The sequence below is a fragment of the Oncorhynchus mykiss genome, chromosome 31 (assembly GCF_013265735.2).
Source record: "Oncorhynchus mykiss isolate Arlee chromosome 31, USDA_OmykA_1.1, whole genome shotgun sequence".
Classification (NCBI taxonomy): domain Eukaryota; kingdom Metazoa; phylum Chordata; class Actinopteri; order Salmoniformes; family Salmonidae; genus Oncorhynchus; species Oncorhynchus mykiss.
Genome location: NC_050571.1, coordinates 17,688,311 through 17,709,524, shown reverse-complemented (window position 1 = coordinate 17,709,524; position 21,214 = coordinate 17,688,311). Strand labels below are relative to the sequence as shown.

At 42.7% G+C, this 21,214-nt stretch overlaps 1 protein-coding gene across 1 annotated transcript in view; it reads left to right on the top strand.

Annotated features, from left to right (window-relative positions):
- Positions 1-693: 693 nt before the first annotated feature.
- Positions 694-21,214, top strand: part of gpc3 (glypican 3) — a 358,923-nt gene continuing 338,402 nt past the window's right edge. Inside the window, exon 1 of the mRNA XM_036969955.1 lies at positions 694-1,373. Coding sequence (XP_036825850.1) covers positions 1,208-1,373 — 166 coding nt within the window. The 5' untranslated portion in view covers positions 694-1,207. The remainder of the gene's footprint in view (positions 1,374-21,214) is intronic.

The following is a 21,214-nucleotide window of genomic DNA, read 5'->3' as shown; positions in this document are numbered from 1 at the left end:
TAATTATTCCAGCTGTTAATTGGGCTAAATCCATGTGCTGTAATCCTGCTGCCTTCAACCTTGTAGACAATTTAGGGCCGTTTTCCTGGACACAGATTAAGCAGTAATGTTTGGAAATATGTAAATGCATGCTTGAATGATTGTCATTGTTTAATGGATACAATGCATCTGGAAATTCTAATAGAACAACATGGCACTTATTCCATTTTACTATTAGTATTTATACATGCTGAAAAAAATACTAATAGTAAAATGGAATAAGTGCCATGTTGTTCTATTAGAATTTCCAGATGCATTGTATCCATTAAACAATTGCATGCATTTACATATTTCCAAACATTACTGCTTAATCTGTGTCCAGGAAAACGGCCCTAAATTGTCTACAAGGTTGAAGGATTACATCACATGGATTTAGCCCAATTAACACCTGGAATAATTACACTCTTAAGTAAGTCCTTTCAGTGTTCCCAAAACCCATTGACGTGGTAGTTTTATTGGCAACCATGTGTGGCAAACATCATTTCAAATTAACACTGGCACCCAATTCAGTCAAATTGTAAAATAATTCTTATGAAGTGCAGTCTTGCATGGAGCACCATTTCTGCTTTAACCTTATTTTATAAACCAATAAACAGTTGAGATCCTCAGATAGGAAAAATTGTTTTACGATTATCAATTGAATATACGGTATGTGAGAATTCATAGGATAAAGCGAACGTTGCCGGTTTGTGGCGCGCGCTCTTAATTAAGAGCTACAACGCGCAGTCTTGATTCAGTGCTCATCCACCCTGACCGAGCAAGTTGAGAGCAAGCAGTAAGGGGGATTTACAACTTTATCAACACCAATGTCCCGCTTTACCCGAACATTATAAATAACAACAGCAGATATACCTACGAGTTTCTAGTAGAACTTGAATGAGATTAACTCTGTGAGGAGAACACCTTACATCAGCACCCCAGAAGGACATGCAGTTTCGCGGCGTTGGTGATCTTTTTGATTGGAAGAGCGGAAGGATTCTTTATCAAATAGGGGTCAGGAGCTGCGCTGCTACCTATCCAACGCAACATTATGAGTGCGCTGTTCAGTTAGTCAGTGGTCGTTAATCTTGCTGTGGGTTAAGTACTGACTTGGCACTCGACATTTTATGCAAGGAACTGCAGTGACGGACTAAGTTTACAAATCTGCTACATTTTGTGCCGGTGAGCCATGGACGGTTTTCCGCTGTCTGGCGTGCTCTTTCTCTGCGCCCTGTGCCTGCCGTCCACCCTACCGGGCGGACAGGTACCAGTGACTCCCAGCTGCCACGAGGTGCGCGCGTCATTTCAGTCTCTGCACCCCGGGTCGAAATGGGCAATGGAGACTCCAGTTTCAGGTAACTATAGCAAACCTCTTTTTGGTACCCGGCTCATTACATTATGTTTTACGTATGTTGATTCGATTATGTGAAACAGTTTAATGCCTCAGTAGGCATATCTGAAGGTGCTAGATTTGAAATGAATTCTATCCGTTTTAGTTTGCAATTTCATGTTAGCAAATTCCATTGTGAACTCTTATCTACAGGTGTACTGTGCCTCTTGGGGAGGACCGGACTACAGCTATTGTTTATATGTGAATTTCACACTATGTAGAAACGGAGTATAATACTTGTATGTCAATCCCAATACAGGTTCATGTCATCATCAACAATAAACTGCACTAGAGTTAAAAACGAACACCGATTTCTCAATGCTGGCTGGCTATGCTTCCCCCTTATACGAACGGGAGTTAGCATTTAGCGGTCACTTCTAAGCCTGAAAAGGGACTACTAAATGCTATGCAGCTAAAACAGTCAAATATATTCAAATCGGACGTTAGTAGCCACACAGTGGGCCCTTTTACAATGCATAAATCCTGATTGATTGTTACGAATATTCACTTTGTTTAATCAGATTTGTTGAATGTGCACCAGTCTATCCCACGGTCTGCGTTCCATTAACCTCTTTACCTATTAATTCGCCTACTAGAGTTATGTCATAAACCCTCAAAGTTCCAGAATGGGGTGAAAAAGGCAGTCATTGGTCAGGGAGAAATACAAACCAGTCTAATTGGAATGAATGGCAGTAGAGACATATTCCTGATTTTACTCATGCAGGAAAATAAAAGTAAAGCATGTGATATATCAGAAGTTGTGTAATATATATATATATTTTTTTAAAGTTGAACGTTTATTTAACATGGCAAGTCAGTTAAGAACAAATTATTATTTACAATGACAACCTACTGTTCACCGGTAGACCAACTGCCTTGTTCAGGGGTAGAACGACAGACTTTTACCTTGTCAGCTCCGGGATTTGAGCCAGAAACCTTTCGGGTAGTGGCCTAATGCTCTAACCACTAGCCTACCTGCCGCTACCTGCTCCCTGACTAGGCTACCTACTCTCGGACAATATAATTATTGTCAACATAAAATATTGTCATATCATTATAAATACCGTTTATAGTGGATTTATACACATTTTCTATATAAATAGCCTCTAAAATATATGTAAACAGATCATAAATGTCTCCCTTTTTGGTTTATTGTAAAGCTGTGAGTGCTATTATTTGATACATATTGTTGCATTTACAACTTGTCTAAGTCATATCATCAACGGATTTCAGTCAGAGCATGGCTGTGGATTGACTGCATTGTTTGAATGGAATGTTGGCATATTGGTAGTCTGAGTACCTGTCTTTTTAGCTAACGTTCCACTCCTTGCCAATCCTTGTCATTGCCAAAGGCTCTTTGGCACATGACATGGAGTAGATTAGCTAAAGAGACTGGTACCCAGGCTAGCATATTGGCAGTTAATTTGAAATGTTTATGGAATCATTCCTCTTAAACATTCTGGCTAACAAACATACAGTGCAGATAAATTATTCAAATTCCTTATTTTACACAATATCTTATCATAGCACTGGAAAACCATGGTTGACCAACTCCCTGACCAAGATGGCTGACCTTGATCACATCATAAGAAGATTCATTTCCATATGAATCTTTCCATATGAATCTTTACATTTAAATGTAGGCTGTAACTCAGGCTCCTCAACAGAAACTCAGATAATGCTGTTCATTCAACACAGAAACAAAGCAATGGTAAAACAGGGCAGTACTGCTCTGTTGAAGGATGACTGATCTAACATGAATCACCTGTAGGCCTTGCATATCCATCACGCCTAGTTTGAGCACACCACATCCCCCTGCTGAGAAAGAAGAGGAGGGGAGCTGATTGACAGAACTGACAGAGGAGATCATCTCCTAGATGCTCCATAGAGTGCCACTCCTCAGTGTTCCAGGGGATGGCATAAATATGAGCCAGACTGTCATGGCCCTCAGAACATAACATCTCCTGAAAAGCTGCCTAATGATGCCAAAAGAGGACTCTATAGGGCTCTGGTCAAAAGTAGTGTGCCATTTAGGATGGAGTCTTCCAATCTTCTTTCTCCCCATTACAAGCCCTTTTCAACAATACAAAAGCACGTAGAGTTGACTCTTACAGCTAGCTACAGTATCACATGCATAAGCCCACACACTTTTCTACTTCAGCCCTCTGGCTCACATTCTCCAACTTTCTCAGCATCCCTCAACCATGTTTGAACCATTTATTTGTGCCAGTGTAGGGCTTTGGTGGAAACATAGGAGCTTTATCTGTTGCCTCTAACTAACCATCCAATTAAAATAATATAGTCAGACAATGCCTTGAGCCAGCAATTTAATCCAACCTTTGTTATAGCCACTAAGACCTTGAACATGTATCTCAAATTAGAAAACCTTTTCCATGGTTACACAGGTTTTGAGCTGTTATGCGCTCAAAGCATGTATGGATTAGACAACCCAAATAGAACCGTATTCATTATAGTGCACGTATTATAGTGCATTAGCTTTAACCAGAGCCTTATGGTCTATCTGGAAGTATTGTACTATGTGGAATAGGGTGCCCCGCATAGGTCCACAAGGGAAAGTTACGTTTTCAACTAAAATCCTGGAAAGCGGGGTGCAGAAGTGATCTTTCCCCATCAAAAGCAGTTCAGCCAAGCCCGAATTCAAGCAATAACGAAACACATCATTTTCTCTATTATAACTGGATTATAGCTCCTGTCCAAATGTTGTGAATGATATTCACTATATTCATGTCATAGTCACTAGTCAACTGCATTACACTCCAAAGTTACTTCAACTTCAACCAGTGAATGCTTGTGATTGCTAGCTATATGATCTATTCTACCAGTCTGCCATAATGAGTATTAGCATGCTAATAGCACATCCAGTACATTAAAATGTATATTTCTAAGGCGTATGCAGTAGGTTGATAATGATATCACCACAGTATGTTGTATCGGACATTTCAAACAACATTGCCAGCTAATGAGTAAACAGTCATGGTATTTAATTTAAGAAAATGAACAAGATTTAACAACGCAACCTTGGGGCTAATTTGAATGGGCACTAATGGCATATTTTGAGGGAATTTTACATCCGTGCCCAAGTATGACCCACGTGACTGCAAGGAAAGTCACTCTGTGATAAAGTTATGGCACCATATACATTATAGAATTTAATCTCTGAATTTAATCTCTGAATGTTTAACCATGGTCAGTGAGTGAAATGGTCCCAATCGTTCTCACGTCAATGAAATAAATGCTAAGACAAAACTGTCTAACATCAAATTCTTTAGTATCAAGTAGTACCAGCAGATATTAAGGTACAATATGCTGTTATAGGGGGGGAAGAAGGATATATTTTTTTTACTGATTTACAGTGATAAGAGTGTAACTAAAGTGAGACAAGCCTGAGGCAGGACAGAATCCCCCATGGCCCTCTAGCTGCAGTAGAGTGGATTGTGACTGTGTGTTGGACTGTGTAGCTGATTGGTGCATGGTCACACTGCACTGACGGAGCCTGTTGCTCCCTGGCATTCCAAATGATTCAGTATGTAAATTGATGCCTCTCTCGTGTCTGAATCTCAACCACAATGTTTTAGTGTCATGTCAGAGTGGCGAAGTGCTCTTCAGGTTAATTGTTTTCACTCCTAGTCAGAGAATCACATTCCCACTGGAATTAGAGCAGTGTAGCAGCAAACAAAAACATGCACTGTGAAGGTGTAAAGAGGGCATAACAAATCGGCTTGCTCTCCTGAATGCATTCTCCTTGCTATTAGTAACAATGTCTTGGGAGACAAATTAGATGAGATGGAAGGGTTTGTAAGGTTCAAGGACAATCTCTTAGCAACTTCTAAAACAACTAGAGGCATTTAATTGGAGAGTGTCGGCCACTTTGCCCCCGCTGTGTCTCTGCTTACTTGGCCCCTGGAGATGAGATGTACAGTAAATTAATGTGGACAGGCTTAATGTCAATTGGAAATGGGAAAGGTTGGACAGGCTTGATATCAATTGGAAATGTGAATGGTTGGACAGGCTTAATGTTAGTTGGAAATGTAAAGGGTTGGACATGCTTAAGGTCAGTTGGAAATGGGAAGGGTTGGACAGGCTTAATGTCAATTGGAAATGGGAAGGGTTGGACAGGCTTAATGTTAATTATTGGAAACAGGAAGGGTTGGTTGTGGGCCTGGATTACAGGTATCACCCATTTGGACCCGATTGTGCCATATAAAGTGCAGTGCCTTGGACCAGAGCTCTATGTTTACTATGTAGGGAATAGCATACGGTTGCCATTTAGGTAGCAGAGTACTCCATGGGGGACATTTGATTTACACAGCTGTTTATTTTCTGGTTATTTACTGCACAGCGTTTTGATCTATTATTTAGATTTCATTGTCCTCCGTCTTGGTATTCACCATACACCAGACTAATACATGACACCAGACCATGATCCAGGGGTTAAATACATGACGCCAGACCATGATCCAGGGGTTAAATACAGTACATGACGCCAGACCATGATCCAGGGGTTAAATACATGACGCCAGACCATGATCCAGGGGTTAAATACAGTACATGACACCAGACCATGATCCAGGGGTTAAATACATGACGCCAGACCATGATCCAGGGGTTAAATACAGTACATGACACCAGACCATGATCCAGGGGTTAAATACATGACGCCAGACCATGATCCAGGGGTTAAATACAGTACATGACGCCAGACCATGATCCAGGGTTAAATACAGTACATGACACCAGACCATGATCCAGGGGTTAAATACATGACGCCAGACCATGATCCAGGGGTTAAATACAGTACATGACGCCAGACCATGATCCAGGGTTAAATACAGTACATGACACCAGACCATGATCCAGGGGTTAAATACAGTACATGACGCCAGACCATTATCCAGGGGTTAAATACAGTACATGACGCCAGACCATGATCCAGGGTTAAATACAGTACATGACACCAGACCATGATCCAGGGGTTAAATACAGTACATGACGCCAGACCATGATCCAGGGGTTAAATACAGTACATGACGCCAGACCATGATCCAGGGGTTAAATACATGACGCCAGACCATGATCCAGGGGTTAAATACATGACACCAGACCATGATCCAGGGGTTAAATACATGACACCAGACCATGATCCAGGGGTTAAATACAGTACATGACGCCAGACCATGATCCAGGGGTTAAATACAGTACATGACGCCAGACCATGATCCAGGGGTTAAATACAGTACATGACGCCAGACCATGATCCAGGGGTTAAATACAGTACATGACACCAGACCATGATCCAGGGGTTAAATACAGTACATGACACCAGACCATGATCCAGGGGTTAAATACATGACACCTGACCATGATCCAGGGGTTAAATACATGACGCCAGACCATGATCCAGGGGTTAAATACAGTACATGATGCCAGACCATGATCCAGGGGTTAAATACAGTACATGACGCCAGACCATGATCCAGGGGTTAAATACAGTACATGACACCAGACCATGATCCAGGGGTTAAATACAGTACATGACGCCAGACCATGATCCAGGGGTTAAATACAGTACATGACGCCAGACCATGATCCAGGGGTTAAATACAGTACATGACACCAGACCATGATCCAGGGGTTAAATACAGTACATGACACCAGACCATGATCCAGGGGTTAAATACATGACACCTGACCATGATCCAGGGGTTAAATACATGACGCCAGACCATGATCCAGGGGTTAAATACAGTACATGACGCCAGACCATGATCCAGGGGTTAAATACAGTACATGACGCCAGACCATGATCCAGGGGTTAAATACAGTACATGACACCAGACCATGATCCAGGGGTTAAATACAGTCCATGACACCAGACCATGATCCAGGGGTTAAATACATGACACCAGACCATGATCCAGGGGTTAAATACAGTACATGACGCCAGACCATGATCCAGGGGTTAAATACATGACACCTGACCATGATCCAGGGGTTAAATACAGTACATGACACCAGACCATGATCCAGGGGTTAAATACATGACACCAGACCATAATCCAGGGGTTAAATACATGACACCAGACCATGATCCAGGGGTTAAATACAGTACATGACACCAGACCATGATCCAGGGGTTAAATACATGACACCAGACCATGATCCAGGGGTTAAATACATGACACCTGACCATGATCCAGGGGTTAAATACAGTACATGACACCAGACCATGATCCAGGGGTTAAATACAGTACATGACACCAGACCATGATCCAGGCGTTAAATACATGACGCCAGACCATGATCCAGGGGTTAAATACATGACACTGATGCTCGTTGGATGTGGCAGGGCTTGCAAACAATTACAAAAGGAAGCACAGCCGGGAGCTTCCGAATGACACAAGCTTAACTAGTTCTATTCTCACTTCGAGGCAAATAACACTGAAACATGCATGAGAGCACCAGGTGTTCGGGGGAAGACTGTGTGATCATGCTCTCTGCAGCCGATGTGAGTAAGACCTTTAAACAGGTCAACATTCACAAGGCCGTAGGGCCAGACGGATTACCAGGACGTGTACTGCGAGCATGCGCTGACCAACTGGCAAGTGTCTTCACTGACATTTTCAACCTTTCCTTGTCCGAGTCTGTAATACCAACATGTTTTAAGCAGACCACCATAGTGCCTGTGCCCAAGAACACTAAGGTAACCTGACTAAATGACTACCGACCCGTAGCACTCATGTCTGTAGCCATGAAGTGCTTTGAAAGGCTGGTCATGGCTCACATCAACATCATTATCCCAGAAACCGTAGACCCATTCCAGTTTGCATACTACCCCAACAGATCCACAGATGAAGCAATCTCTATTGCACTCCACACTGCTCTTTTCCAGCTGGACAAAAGGAACACCTATGTGAGAATGCTATTCATTGACTACAGCTCGGCGTTCAACACCATAGTGCCCTCAAAGCTCATCAATAAGCTCATGACCCTGGGACTAAACACCTCCCTCTGCAACTGGATCATGGACTTCCTGACGGGCCGCCCCCAGGTAGTAAGGGTTGGTAACAACACATCTGCCACGCTGATCCTCAACACAGAGGCCCCTCAGGGGTGCGTGCTCAGTCCCCTCCTGTACTGACCTGTTCACTCATGACTACATGGCCAGGCACGACTCCAACACCATCATTAAGTTTGCAGATGACACAACAGTGGTAGGCCTGATCACCAACAACAACGAGACCGCCTATAGGGCGTACCGGAGCGCCTAGTCAGAGACCTGGCCATGTGGCGCCAGGACAACAACCTCTCCCTTAACGTGATCAAGACAATGGAGATGATTGTGGACTACAGGAAAAAGAGGACAGAGCATTCCCCCATTCTCATCGATGGGGCTGCAGTGGAGCAGGTTGAGAGCTTCAAGTTCCTTGGTGTCCACATCACCAACAAACTAACATGGTCCAAGAACACCAAGACAGTGGTGAAGAGGGCATGACAAAACCTATTTCCCCTCAGGAGACTGAAAAGGTTTTGGCATGGGTCCTCAGATCCTCAAAAGGTTTTACAGCTGCACCATCGAGAGCATCCATACTGGTTGCATGACTGCCCACTATTGCAAGGCACTACAGAGGGTAGTGCGAACGGCCCAGTACATCACTGGGGCCAAGATTCCTGCCATCCGGTACCTCTACACCACTTGGTGTCAGAGGAAGGCCCTAAAAATTGTCAAAGACTCTAGCCACCCTAGTCATAGACTGTTCTCTGCTACAGCATGGCAAGCAGTACCGGAGTGCCTAGTCTAGGTCCAAGAGGCTTCTAAACAGCTTCTACCCCCAAGCCATAAGACTCCTTAACATCTAATCAAATGGCTACCAAGACTATTTGCATTAAGCCAGTAAGCCTGCTCCAGCTAAGAGGTCATGTATTATATGAAGAGCACTGTAGGATAGCTTTATTGATACATTTGATGGAGGACCTGAGTGCTGAGGATGGGAAGTGGTAATCTAATTTGGGGCTGAGGGTGTGTGTGGGCAAGGGAGGGGGGGGGGGGGTGGGCCTCAGAAGTATGTCTGGGGCTGCATTACAAATCGCACCCTATTCCCTATATAGTGCACTACTTTTGACCAGAGCTCTGTGGGCCAGAGCCTAGATGGGCCCTGGTGAAAAGTAGTGTACTATATTTGCCATTTGGGACGCAGCATGGAGGTGTATCTGGAGGAGGAGGTGGCTGATGCAGAAATGTCCGTCCGCCCGCAGCGGGAAGAGGGAGCTGAATTCTAATACCGCTGCATGTGGTGCCAGGGGACCTAAGAACAAAAAGAGAGAATTTTTTCCCCACACACATTTATTTAAAATCACGGCAGATACCCAACAGTACTGAACAGAAGCAGAGAAAGTACAGAGCTCTCCTCTCCTTGAAAGCCTGGTTGGGGGGGCTTGAGTCAGAAAGCCTAAATGAAGGCTGGTTGTGAAAGCTTAATACTAACATGGTACGAAGGGCACCTCTGTATAATTAACCCACCTCTGCCTTTTATTAACTCCCATGGGGAAATGTAGTTTGTGCTTCTGTGTACAATTAAACTTATCAAGCATACAAAGACAAGACTAATACAGACAATAAATACTATAAGAACGGATGCAAATGTATATTATACACATTACAGACTGTTCTGTCAAAGCTGGCTGGAGTGTTGGTGGACATATTCAATCTCTCCCTATCCCAGTCTGTTGTCCCCACTTGCTTCAAGATGTCCACCATTATTCCTGTACCCAAAAAAGCAAAGGTAACTGAACTAAATTACTATCGGACCGTAGCTCTCACTTCATGAAGTGCTTTGAGTGGCTAGTTAAGGGTTATATCACCTCCACTTTACCCGACACCCTAGACCCACTACAATTTGCATACCGCCCCAACGGCACACATTGCCCTTTCCCATTCTCCCAAGAAGAATACATACAGTGCCTACAGAAAGTATTCACTCCGCTAGACTTTTTCCACACTTTGTTGTTACAGCCAGAATTAAAAATGTATTCAATTGAGATGATGTGCCACTGCCCTACACACAATACCCAATCATGTCAAAGTGGAATTATGTTTTTTTAAACTTTTACAAATTATTTAAAAATGAAAACGCTGAAATGTCTTGAGTCAATAAGTATTCAACCCCTTTGTTATGACAAGCCTAAATCAATTCAGGAGTCACACAATAAGTTGCATGGGCTCACTCTCTGTGGAATAATAGTGCTAATCATGAATCAAATTCATTAAAAATGAAAAGCTATAATTTCTAGAGTCAACAAGTATTCAACCCCTTTGTTATAGCACGCTGAAATAAGTTCAGTAGTAAACATTTGCTTAACAAGTCACATAATAAGTTGAATGGACTCGGTGTCCAACATCATTTTTGAATAACTACCTCATCTCTGTATCACACTCATACAATTATCTTTAACGTCCCTCAGTCGAGCAGTGGATTTCAAACACAGATTATACCACAAAGACCAGGGAGGTTTTCTAATGCCTCGCAATTGAGGGCACCTATTGGTGGATGGGTATAATATAAAAAAGCAGACAGAATAGAGCTAAGCAAAGGCAAAATCCTAGAGGAAAACCTGATTCAGTCTGCTTTTCAACAGACACTGGGAGACCCATTCATCTTTCAGCAGGACAATAACCTAAAACACAACACTGGAGTTTCATACCAAGACCACATTGAATGTTCCTGAGTGGAATAGTTACAGCTTTGACTTAAATTGTCTTGAAAACTCTATGGTAAGACTTGAAAATGGCTGTCTAACAATGATCAACAACCAACTTGACAGAGCTTAAAGAATGATGTGCAAATATTGTACAATCCAGGTGTGGAAAGTTCTTAGAGACGTACCCAGAAAAACTCACAGCTGTAATCACTGCCAAAGATGCTTCTACAATGTATTGACTTAGGGGTGTGAATACGTTTGTAAGTTAGATATTTCTGTATTTAATTTTCAATACATTTGCAAATATGTTTTCACTTTGTCATTATTGGGTGTTGTGTGTAGATGGGTGGGAAAAAATCTATTTAATCAATTTTGAATTCAGGCTGTAACAACAAAATGTGGAATAAGTCAAGAGGTATGAATTATTTCGAATGCACTGTATGTAAGATTGCTGTTCATGGACTACAGCTCAGCCTTCAACACCATAGAGCTTTCCAAGCCCATCACTAAGCTCAGGGCCCTGGGATTGAACTGCACCCTGTGCAACTGGGTCCTGGACTTCCTGACGGGCCGACCCCAGATGGTGAAGGTAGGCAACAACAGCTCTGCTACGCTGATCCTCAACACAGAGGCTCCACAAGGGTGCGTGCTCAGCCCCCTCCTGTACTCCTTGTTCACCCATGACTGCGTGGCCACGCACGTCTCCAAGTCAACGTCAACAAAATGAAGGAGCTGATAGTGAGCTTCAGGAGACATCAGAGGGAGCATGCCTCCTGATACAGCAACTGCACCGTCCACAACTGCACAGGGCTCTCCCGGGGGTGGTGCGATCAGCCCAACGCATCACCAGAGGCACACTATCAAAATGAAAAGAGCCTAGTTTTCTTAAAGAGCAAATGAACTCAAAAACAAACCATTTCTGGTTGAAAACTGCCTATTTGGCATTGGTGGTAGTCATAAACATAAATTCTAGTCCCGAAATGTAATAAAAAGTGTAAGTAGGATAACTTTAGTCATAAAGTCAGTATTTTACAAAATGTGAATGTCGCAGATTTAAGGAATCCATGACATCGCCGATTTACAAGGATATTTGAGGGTTGGGCTTAGACAGCTGGCACCACCCATCTAAATGATAGGAGCATATGATAAGGGTGAGCAGGAAAAACAGGTGCATGCTATCCAATCATAGCGACAGAATCAACCTACAGCCCGCCAATTTCTTTACAGACAGCAGAACTACCCAATTGAGTCATTAGCACGCAGCGCCTCGAAACTTGTTTGATTGACATGAGACATACAATACATCGTTGCCAATGTTATGCTGAAAGAACGAGACCTGTTCTTAATAAACCGCTTAGGTCTTTTCCAACTCAAACATCCTCACATTAGTGACCTAACATTAGCAATACACAACTGTCATTCCCTTAGCCAGTCATAGACAATACTGTACGGTGGCTGTGAGGGATAACTCGGTATTCATGGCTTCAGTGGCATTTCTTAATGAGGAGGAGTTCAGCCCCCCCTTAAAAAGTTGAGCCTCTGCTGGCCTTTCTTATACAGTTTAAGTCGGAAATGTACATACACCTTAGCCAAATACATTTAAACTCAGTTTTTCACAAGACATTTCCTGTCTTAGGTCGGTTAGGATCAACACTTTATTTTAAGAATGTGAAATGTCAGAATAATAGCAGAGAGAATGATTTATTTCAGCTTTTATTTCTTTCATCACATTCCCAGTGGGTCAGAAGTTTACATACACTCAATTAGTATTTGGTAGCATTGCCTTTAAATTGTTAAACTTGGGTCAAACGTTTTGGGTTGCCTTCCACAAGCTTCCCACAATAAGTTGGGTGAATTTTGGCCCATTCCTCCCGACAGAGCTGGTGTAACTGAGTCAGGTCTGCCCACAAATCTTCTATAGGATTGAGGTCAGGGCTTTGTGATTGAAAAATTACTTGTGTCATGCACAAAGTAGATGTCCTAACCGACTTGCCAAAACTGTAGTTTGTTAACAATAAATTTGGTTGAGTGGTTGAAAAACGAGTTTTAATGACTATAACCTAAGTGTATGTAAACTTCCGAATTCAACTGTAGATCTGCTTTGTGCACTTTCCCCAACATAGATTCTCTGAGGAGGGCCGAGCACGCCTCCATCCAAATTCACAGGGCTGTATTGGAGCGGGTTGAGTGCTTCAAGTTCCTCTGTGTCCACATCACTAATGAATTAACATGGTCCACACACACTAACCCCCCCCCCCCCCCCCCCCCCCCCCAGGAGGATGAAAAGATTTGGCATGGGCCCTCAGATCCTCAAAAAGTTATAAAACTGCACCATTGAGAGCATCTTGACTGTCTGCATCACCACTTGGTATGGCAACTGCTTGGCATCCGACCCCAAGGCGATACAGAGGTTAGTGCGTAGGGCCCAGTACATCACCAGGCGTTGTCCAAAAAAGTCATAGACCTGCCACGTCTCAATTGTCTGAACTTTGACTAGGCAGTTCCAGAACTTCAAATGTGTTACTTTTTAGCCATTTTCATATAGACTTGATTGTGTGTTTTGGATCATTGTCTTGCTGCAAGCTCACAGATGGATGGCCTGACATTCTCCTGTAGACTTCTTTGATACAGAGCAGAATTCATGGTTTCCAGGTCCTGAGGCAGGAAAGCATTCCCTAACCATCACATTTTCTTACTGTGGAATGCAGTGTTTGGTTTTCGCCATTCATAATGGGACCTATGTCATCCAGAAAGTTGACTCATGTTTACCAAAAAGCACCTGGAAACACCTGAATGTTTTATGGACAGATGATTCATAAGTATAACTGTTTTACTGATATGTGGTTGTCCCACCTAGATATCTTAAGATCATTGCGCTAACTGTAAGTCTCTGAAGATAAGAGCGTCTCTTAAATTACTAAAATGTAAATGTAAATTCCTTGGTTTGGGTTGCAAATGGTCTTCGTTTTATTTTATTTATGCATAATGTTCCTGCCTAGTGTTAGTGGCTGGTTGTGCCCTGGAGACAGCTGATGGGATTCCCACAGCTTCCTCTCAGTCTCAACACGAGTAGTTGATATACTCTGAACAAAAATATAAACGCAACATGTAAAGTGTTGGTCCCATGAAATGAAAGATCCCAGAAATGTTACATTAGTACAAAAAGCATATTTCTGTTTACATCGCTGTCATTGAGCATTTCTCCTTTACCAAGATTATCGATCCACCTGACAGGTGTGACATATCAAGAAGATGATTGAACAGCATTATCATTACACAAGTGTACAATAAAAGGCCACTCTAAAATGTGCCGTTTTGTCACACAACACAATGCCACAGATGTCTGCGTGGGCGTGCAATTGGCATGCCCCCGGAATATAACACATGACTGCAGGAATATCCACCAGAGCTGTTGCCAGATAATTGTAATTTCTCTACCATAAGCCGCCTCCAACATCGTTTTATAGAATTTGGTAGTATGTCCAACAGGCATCACAACCGCAGACCATGTGTAATCATGTCAGCCCTCCCGAGTGGTGCAGCGGTCTAAGGCACTGCATCGCAGTGCTTGAGGCGTCACTACAGACCCGGGCGCATGCACACTGACACGGTCGCCAGTTGTACTGTGTTTCCTCCAACACATTGGTGCGGCTGGCTTCCGGGTTAAGCAAGCAGTGTGTCAAGAAGCAGTGCGGCTTGGCAGGATCGTGTTTCGGAGGACTCTTGTCTCTCAACTTTCGCCTCCCCCGAGTTCGTACTGGAGTGCAGCAATGGGACAAGTCTGTAACTACCAATTGGATATCATGAAATTGGGGAGAAAAAAAAGAACATAGAAATTAATTTTAAAAACACACCAGCCCAGGACCTCCACATCCGGCTTCTTCACCTGCAGGATCGTCTGAGACCAGCCACCCAGTCAGCTGATAAAACTGTGGATTTGCACAACCGAAGAATTTCTGCACAAACTGTCCGAAAGCGCCCCAGGGAAGCTCATCTGTGTGCTCGTTGTCCTCACCAGGGCCTTGACCTGACTGCAGTTCAACGTCCTAACCGACTTCAGGGGGCAAATGCTCACCTTTAATGGCCACTGGCATGCTGGGGAAGTGTGCTCTTCACGGATTAATCCCGGTTTCAACTGTACCGGGCAGATGGCGGTGTGTGGGCAATGTCAGCGTTGTGAACAGAGTGCCCCATTTTAATTTTTTTTTTTACATTGAACTTTTATTTAACTAGGCCACTTTATTTAACCGCCCATGGTGGCGGTGGGGTTATGGTATGAGCAGTCATAAGCTTCAAACAATGAACACAACTGCATTTTATTGATTGCAATTTGAATGCACAAAGATACCACAACGAGATCCTGAGGCACATTGTCGTGCCATTCATCCGCCGCCGTCACCTCATGTTTCAGCTTGATAAAGCACGGCCCCATGTCGCAAGGATCTGTACCCAATTCCTGAAAGCTGTTAATTTCCCAGTTCTTCCATGGTCTGACATGTACGACAGCGTGTTCCAGTTCCCACCAATATTCAGCAACTTCGCATAGCCATTGAAGAGGAGTGGGACAACATTCCACAGGCCACAATCAACAGCCTGATCAACTCTATGCGAAGGAGATGTGTCACGTTGCATGAGGCAAATGGTGGTCACATCAGATACTGACTGGTTTTCTAATCCAGGCCCCTAACTTTAAAAAAAGGTATCTGTGACCAACAGATGCATATCTGTATTCCCAGTCATGTGAAATCCATAGATTAGGGCCTAATTCATTTATTTCAATTGACTGATTTCCTTATATGAACAGTAACTCAGTAAAATCTTTGATATTGTTGCATGTTGCATTTATATTTTGAACATATACTATATCTTAACAACACAGGCCTCTTTCTCTCTCTGTGTATCTCTGTCTCTCTCCCTTGCTTTCTCTGTCTCGCTTTCTCTGTCTCTCGCTCTCTTTGTCTTTCTCTGTCTCGCTTTCTCTGTCTCTCGCTCTCTTTGTCTTTCTCTGTCTCTCTCTCTCGCTTTCTGTCTCTCTTTCTCTGTCACTCTTTCCCTCCCCCCTCTCCCTCCTTGGTCTCCATTAAACTTGCATACTGATAGCTTTCTAATTAGCGAAGCAGCAGAGAAACAGAGGAACATGGTGGTTGTGTTCTGCATGGTCCCAGTCCCCCGACCTGTATGAAGCCTGGCTCTGGGAGCTTGTTAAATATGAAGTGTAGGACTGTTCTGTGTACACAGCCCTCACTGTGGCCCTACAGGAGCTGTCTTGTTCAGCTTCACTCTACGCCTCAGACACACAGGGGACCTGCAGGGAGGAGACAATGGGGCGGGAGAACAGTCACAGGCCAGGGGACCTGCAGGGAAAAGACAATGGGGCGGGAGGACAGTCAGAGGCCAGGGGACTTGCAGGGAAAAGACAATGGGGCGGGAGGACAGTCAGAGGCCAGGGGACCTGTAGGGCGAAGTCAATGGGACGGGAGGAGACAATGGCACTGGAGGATAATGGGACGGGAGGGCAATCACTGAATTAAAACTGTATGCATTGTGGAAACACATTGAGGAACTAGAACAGATGAAATAATGTTGTTAACTTGTAGAATATTTGAACTACAACTGCAGAATATTGATTGAGAGGAGTAAATTTGATGAGGGTGTCATCTTGCATTTAACTGGAAGTTGGAGGGCATTATCATGTAAAATGTCATATATTACATATTTTTCCTTAATGAAGTGACTATACACAAAGCAAAACATGATAATAGGAGGGCTTTCTGCTTGCATGAAAACAGTCTGTCTGTATGGCCTGAAAACAGTCTGTCTGTATGGCCTGAAAACGGTATGTCTGTATGGCCTGAAAACGGTCTGTCTGTATGGCCTGAAAACGGTCTGTCTGTATGGCCTGAAAACGGTCTGTCTGTATGGCCTGAAAATGGTCTGTCTGTTTGGCCTTAAAAAAGGTGGAGCTTTTGGCAGCAGTGTAAAAGATTGAGTGAAACACGCTCAGAGCAGAACAGTGTGTGATGACGAGGAGGAGGAGGAGGACTATAGTAAAGGAGAAGAGGTGGATGTTGGTCCCAAGTGGTCTGTCTTGTCAGAAAGGCTTTATGTAGAATGTGTCATTTTTAGGTTTTAATTTTCCCTGCAGACTACCTGGACTTATTCCCCACTGCTCTCAACTTCTGTAATGAAATACATTTATCATCTGCAAAATGGCAGATGAAACTGTCTGTTTTGCTGAAGATAATTGCTAAATCCTCTAGTCTCTCTTCCCCCTCCACACGCGCTTACCTCTCCCAGGGTGGTATTGACAGTTTAATCATTTTGTCCCTGCAGTCTGAAATTAACTTGATTTTATCTGTCAGGACTCCTTTGAAGCTATTGATTTAAGATATTAGGCCAGTCAGTGTGCATACTGAAGGTGCTTGTTGACCGATATATGGGAAGAGAGTCATTATATCTTTCAGTCTGATGTGGCCCTGGATCCACCTGTGAGTTAGCTAGCTACAGTATGTATGTTTGCAATAAAGATTATTGGTGTCTTTTTTTCAGTAAAATGATTTATTATAAAGTGCCTGTCTCCTCTGCTTTACTGGCCATTCTAACTCCCTTCCATGTTACCTTAATGTGTTTTGTCTTTTCATTACTGCCTGGGCTCCATCCAATATCGATTTGAGCTCTGAAGATCTATTGTTGAAACAGATCGAGGAGAAAAAAGCATTTCTGTTATACTGTGCAACAATTACCTTTTCCTATGGATTGTGGTATCAACCCCTTTACCTTACATCATGTTCTGCATTGATTTTGTGTCATTTCTCAGAGTAAAAAACCTGTCTGCTAGTACGCCCTGCCTCAACCACAGTTTTACCAACCCTGCCTCAACCACAGTTCTACCAACCCTGCCTCAACCACAGTTCTAACAACCCTGTCTCAACCACAGTTCTACCAACCCTGCCTCAACCACAGTTATACCAACCCTGCCTCAACCACAGTTATACCAACCCTGTCTCAACCACAGTTCTACCAACCCTGTCTCAACCACAGTTCTACCAACCCTGTCTCAACCACAGTTCTACCAACCCTGCCTCAACTACAGTTCTACCAACCCTGTCTCAACCACAGTTATACCAACCCTGTCTCAACTACAGTTCTACCAACCCTGCCTCAACCACAGTTATACCAACCCTGCCTCAACCACAGTTATACCAACCCTGTCTCAACCACAGTTCTACCTACCAACCCTGTCTCAACCACAGTTCTACCAACCCTGTCTCAACCACAGTTCTACCAACCCTGCCTCAACTACAGTTCTACCAACCCTGTCTCAACCACAGTTATACCAACCCTGTCTCAACTACAGTTCTACCAACCCTGTCTCAACCACAGTTCTACCAACCCTGCCTCAACCACAGTTCTACCAACCCTGCCTCAACCACAGTTCTACCAACCCTGCCCCAACCACAGTTCTACCAACCCTGTCTCAACCACAGTTCTACAAACCTTGTGTCAACCACAGTTCTACCAACCCTGCCTCAACCACAGTTCTACCAACCCTGCCTCAACCACAGTTCTACCAACCCTGCCTCAACCACAGTTCTACCAACCCTGCCTCAACCACAGTTATACCAACCCTGTCTCAACCACAGTTCTACCAACCCTGTCTCAACCACAGTTCTACAAACCTTGTGTCAACCACAGTTCTACCAACCTTGTCTCAACCACAGTTATACCAACCCTGTCTCAACTACAGTTCTACCAACCCTGTCTCAACCACAGTTATACCAACCCTGTCTCAACTACAGTTCTACCAACCCTGTCTTAACCACAGTTCTACCAACCTTGTGTCAACCACAGTTCTACCAACCCTATCTTAACCACAGTTCTACCAACCTTGTGTCAACCACAGTTCCTGATGTTTGTTTATTGTGCTATCAATCAGCCAGTGTTGGGTAGTTCTCTCAGATAGATCTGTTTAACAAGCCCTCACCCTCCTCTGCAGATTACTATTCGTTTTTTCATGGAAGTGAAAGAGGTGTGGTTGTTAATGGTTGTGAATGTAGTTGTGATTGTGATTGTGAATATTAATATGATTCCGAATGTGATTGTGATACTAACTGTGATTGTGAATGTGATTGTGATACTAATTGTGATTGTGAATGTGATTGTGATACTAATTGTGATTGTGAATATGATTGTGATTCCGAATGTGATTGTGATACTAACTGTGATTGTGAATGTGATTGTGATACTAATTGTGATTGTGAATGTGATTGTGATACTAATTGTGATTGTGAATGTGATTGTGATACTGATTGTGAATGTGATTGTGATACTAATTGTGATTGTGAATGTGATTGTGATACTAATTGTGATTGTGAATGTGATTGTGATACTAATTGTGATTGTGAATGTGATTGTGATACTAATTGTGATTGTGAATGTGATTGTGATACTAATTGTGATTGTGAATGTGATTGTGATACTAATTGTGATTGTGAATGTGATTGTGATACTGATTGTGAATGTGATTGTGATACTAATTGTGATTGTGAATGTGATTGTGATACTAATTGTGATTGTGAATGTGATTGTGATACTAATTGTGATTGTGAATGTGATTGTGATACTAATTGTGATTGTGAATGTGATTGTGATACTAATTGTGATTGTGAATGTGATTGTGATACTAATTGTGATTGTGAATGTGATTGTGATACTAATTGTGATTGTGAATGTGATTGTGATACTAATTGTGATTGTGAATGTGATTGTGATACTGATTGTGAATGTGATTGTGATACTAATTGTGATTGTGAATGTGATTGTGATACTAATTGTGATTGTGAATGTGATTGTGATACTAATTGTGATTGTGAATGTGATTGTGATACTAATTGTGATTGTGAATGTGATTGTGATACTGATTGTGAATGTGATTGTGATACTAATTGTGATTGTGAATGTGATTGTGATACTAATTGTGATTGTGAATGTGATTATGATACTAATTGTGATTATGAATGTGATTGTGATACTAATTGTGAATGTGAATGTGATTATGATACTAATTGTGATTATGAATGTGAATGTGCGTCATGCCTACTTATTCGTCAGGTCTGCACATTTCTGCTCCACATTACTATACTCTACCTGTAGTGCATTACAATGTGGTGGAGGCTGCGTGACTGAAGGTAACCAGCTCGTTTTATTTTTGGACAGAGTGGGCTCTCTACTACTTTTGAAGATTAATATAATATTGGGGTGTGTAAAATGGGTCAACTTTGAGCACCTCTATCTCCTGAATGTTTTGGTGTTCAGGTCCAAAAAGTGAATTTCTAACACTCTACCATGGCCAAACATGTATGGAAGGTTTTGTTCATATCAACCAGTTTTTGCCCAGTGGGAGGTGAGTTCTTGATTCACAGTGTTTATCAGAGCACCCCACACATATTTTGTTTTATATTTCTTTGTAACTTTGATATAGTTAAAGGTAAACTATTCAACAAGGTCAACGGTTGTGTTTGAGGGTAGCCTTGATACAAGTCAGACCATAATCTTTATTTACCTTTTCACATTAAAATCATTTCTTTGGGGCAATTCTTCTTTGACCCGGGCATACGTGTACAGTGTCCGACGAAAACATCCTTGTCACTTCAATTTCTCTTTCAATGACTTACATGTCCACCTTTCAAAAGAACCCTGCAAATCCAATTATGACTTCTATTTCTAAACAACCTTCAGAAGCAGTGGTCATGATGAAAGCTGTTAGCGTATCAACCTACCATTTGTCATGTCTTTGAGTATTTCACACAGGCAGGATGTTCCTGCAAAAAGTGATTTGTCTGACCCTCCTCTTTCACCACTCAGCTTTAGAAGTTTCAAAAGGAAAACAAAAGCTCAGTCTTTCCACACATTCTCATGTTTGTCAGATTACTTAGTACATGCAAGTCGAGAGATAGGATGGGTTTCATTTCATCTCATAGTTGGGGAAATCTTCACATTCTTTACTCACTGTGAACACTGTGAACAGGAACTACAGCCCAATTATTTGCAAAGAGCAGGGGAAATGGAATTAAATGAATTGTAATTAAA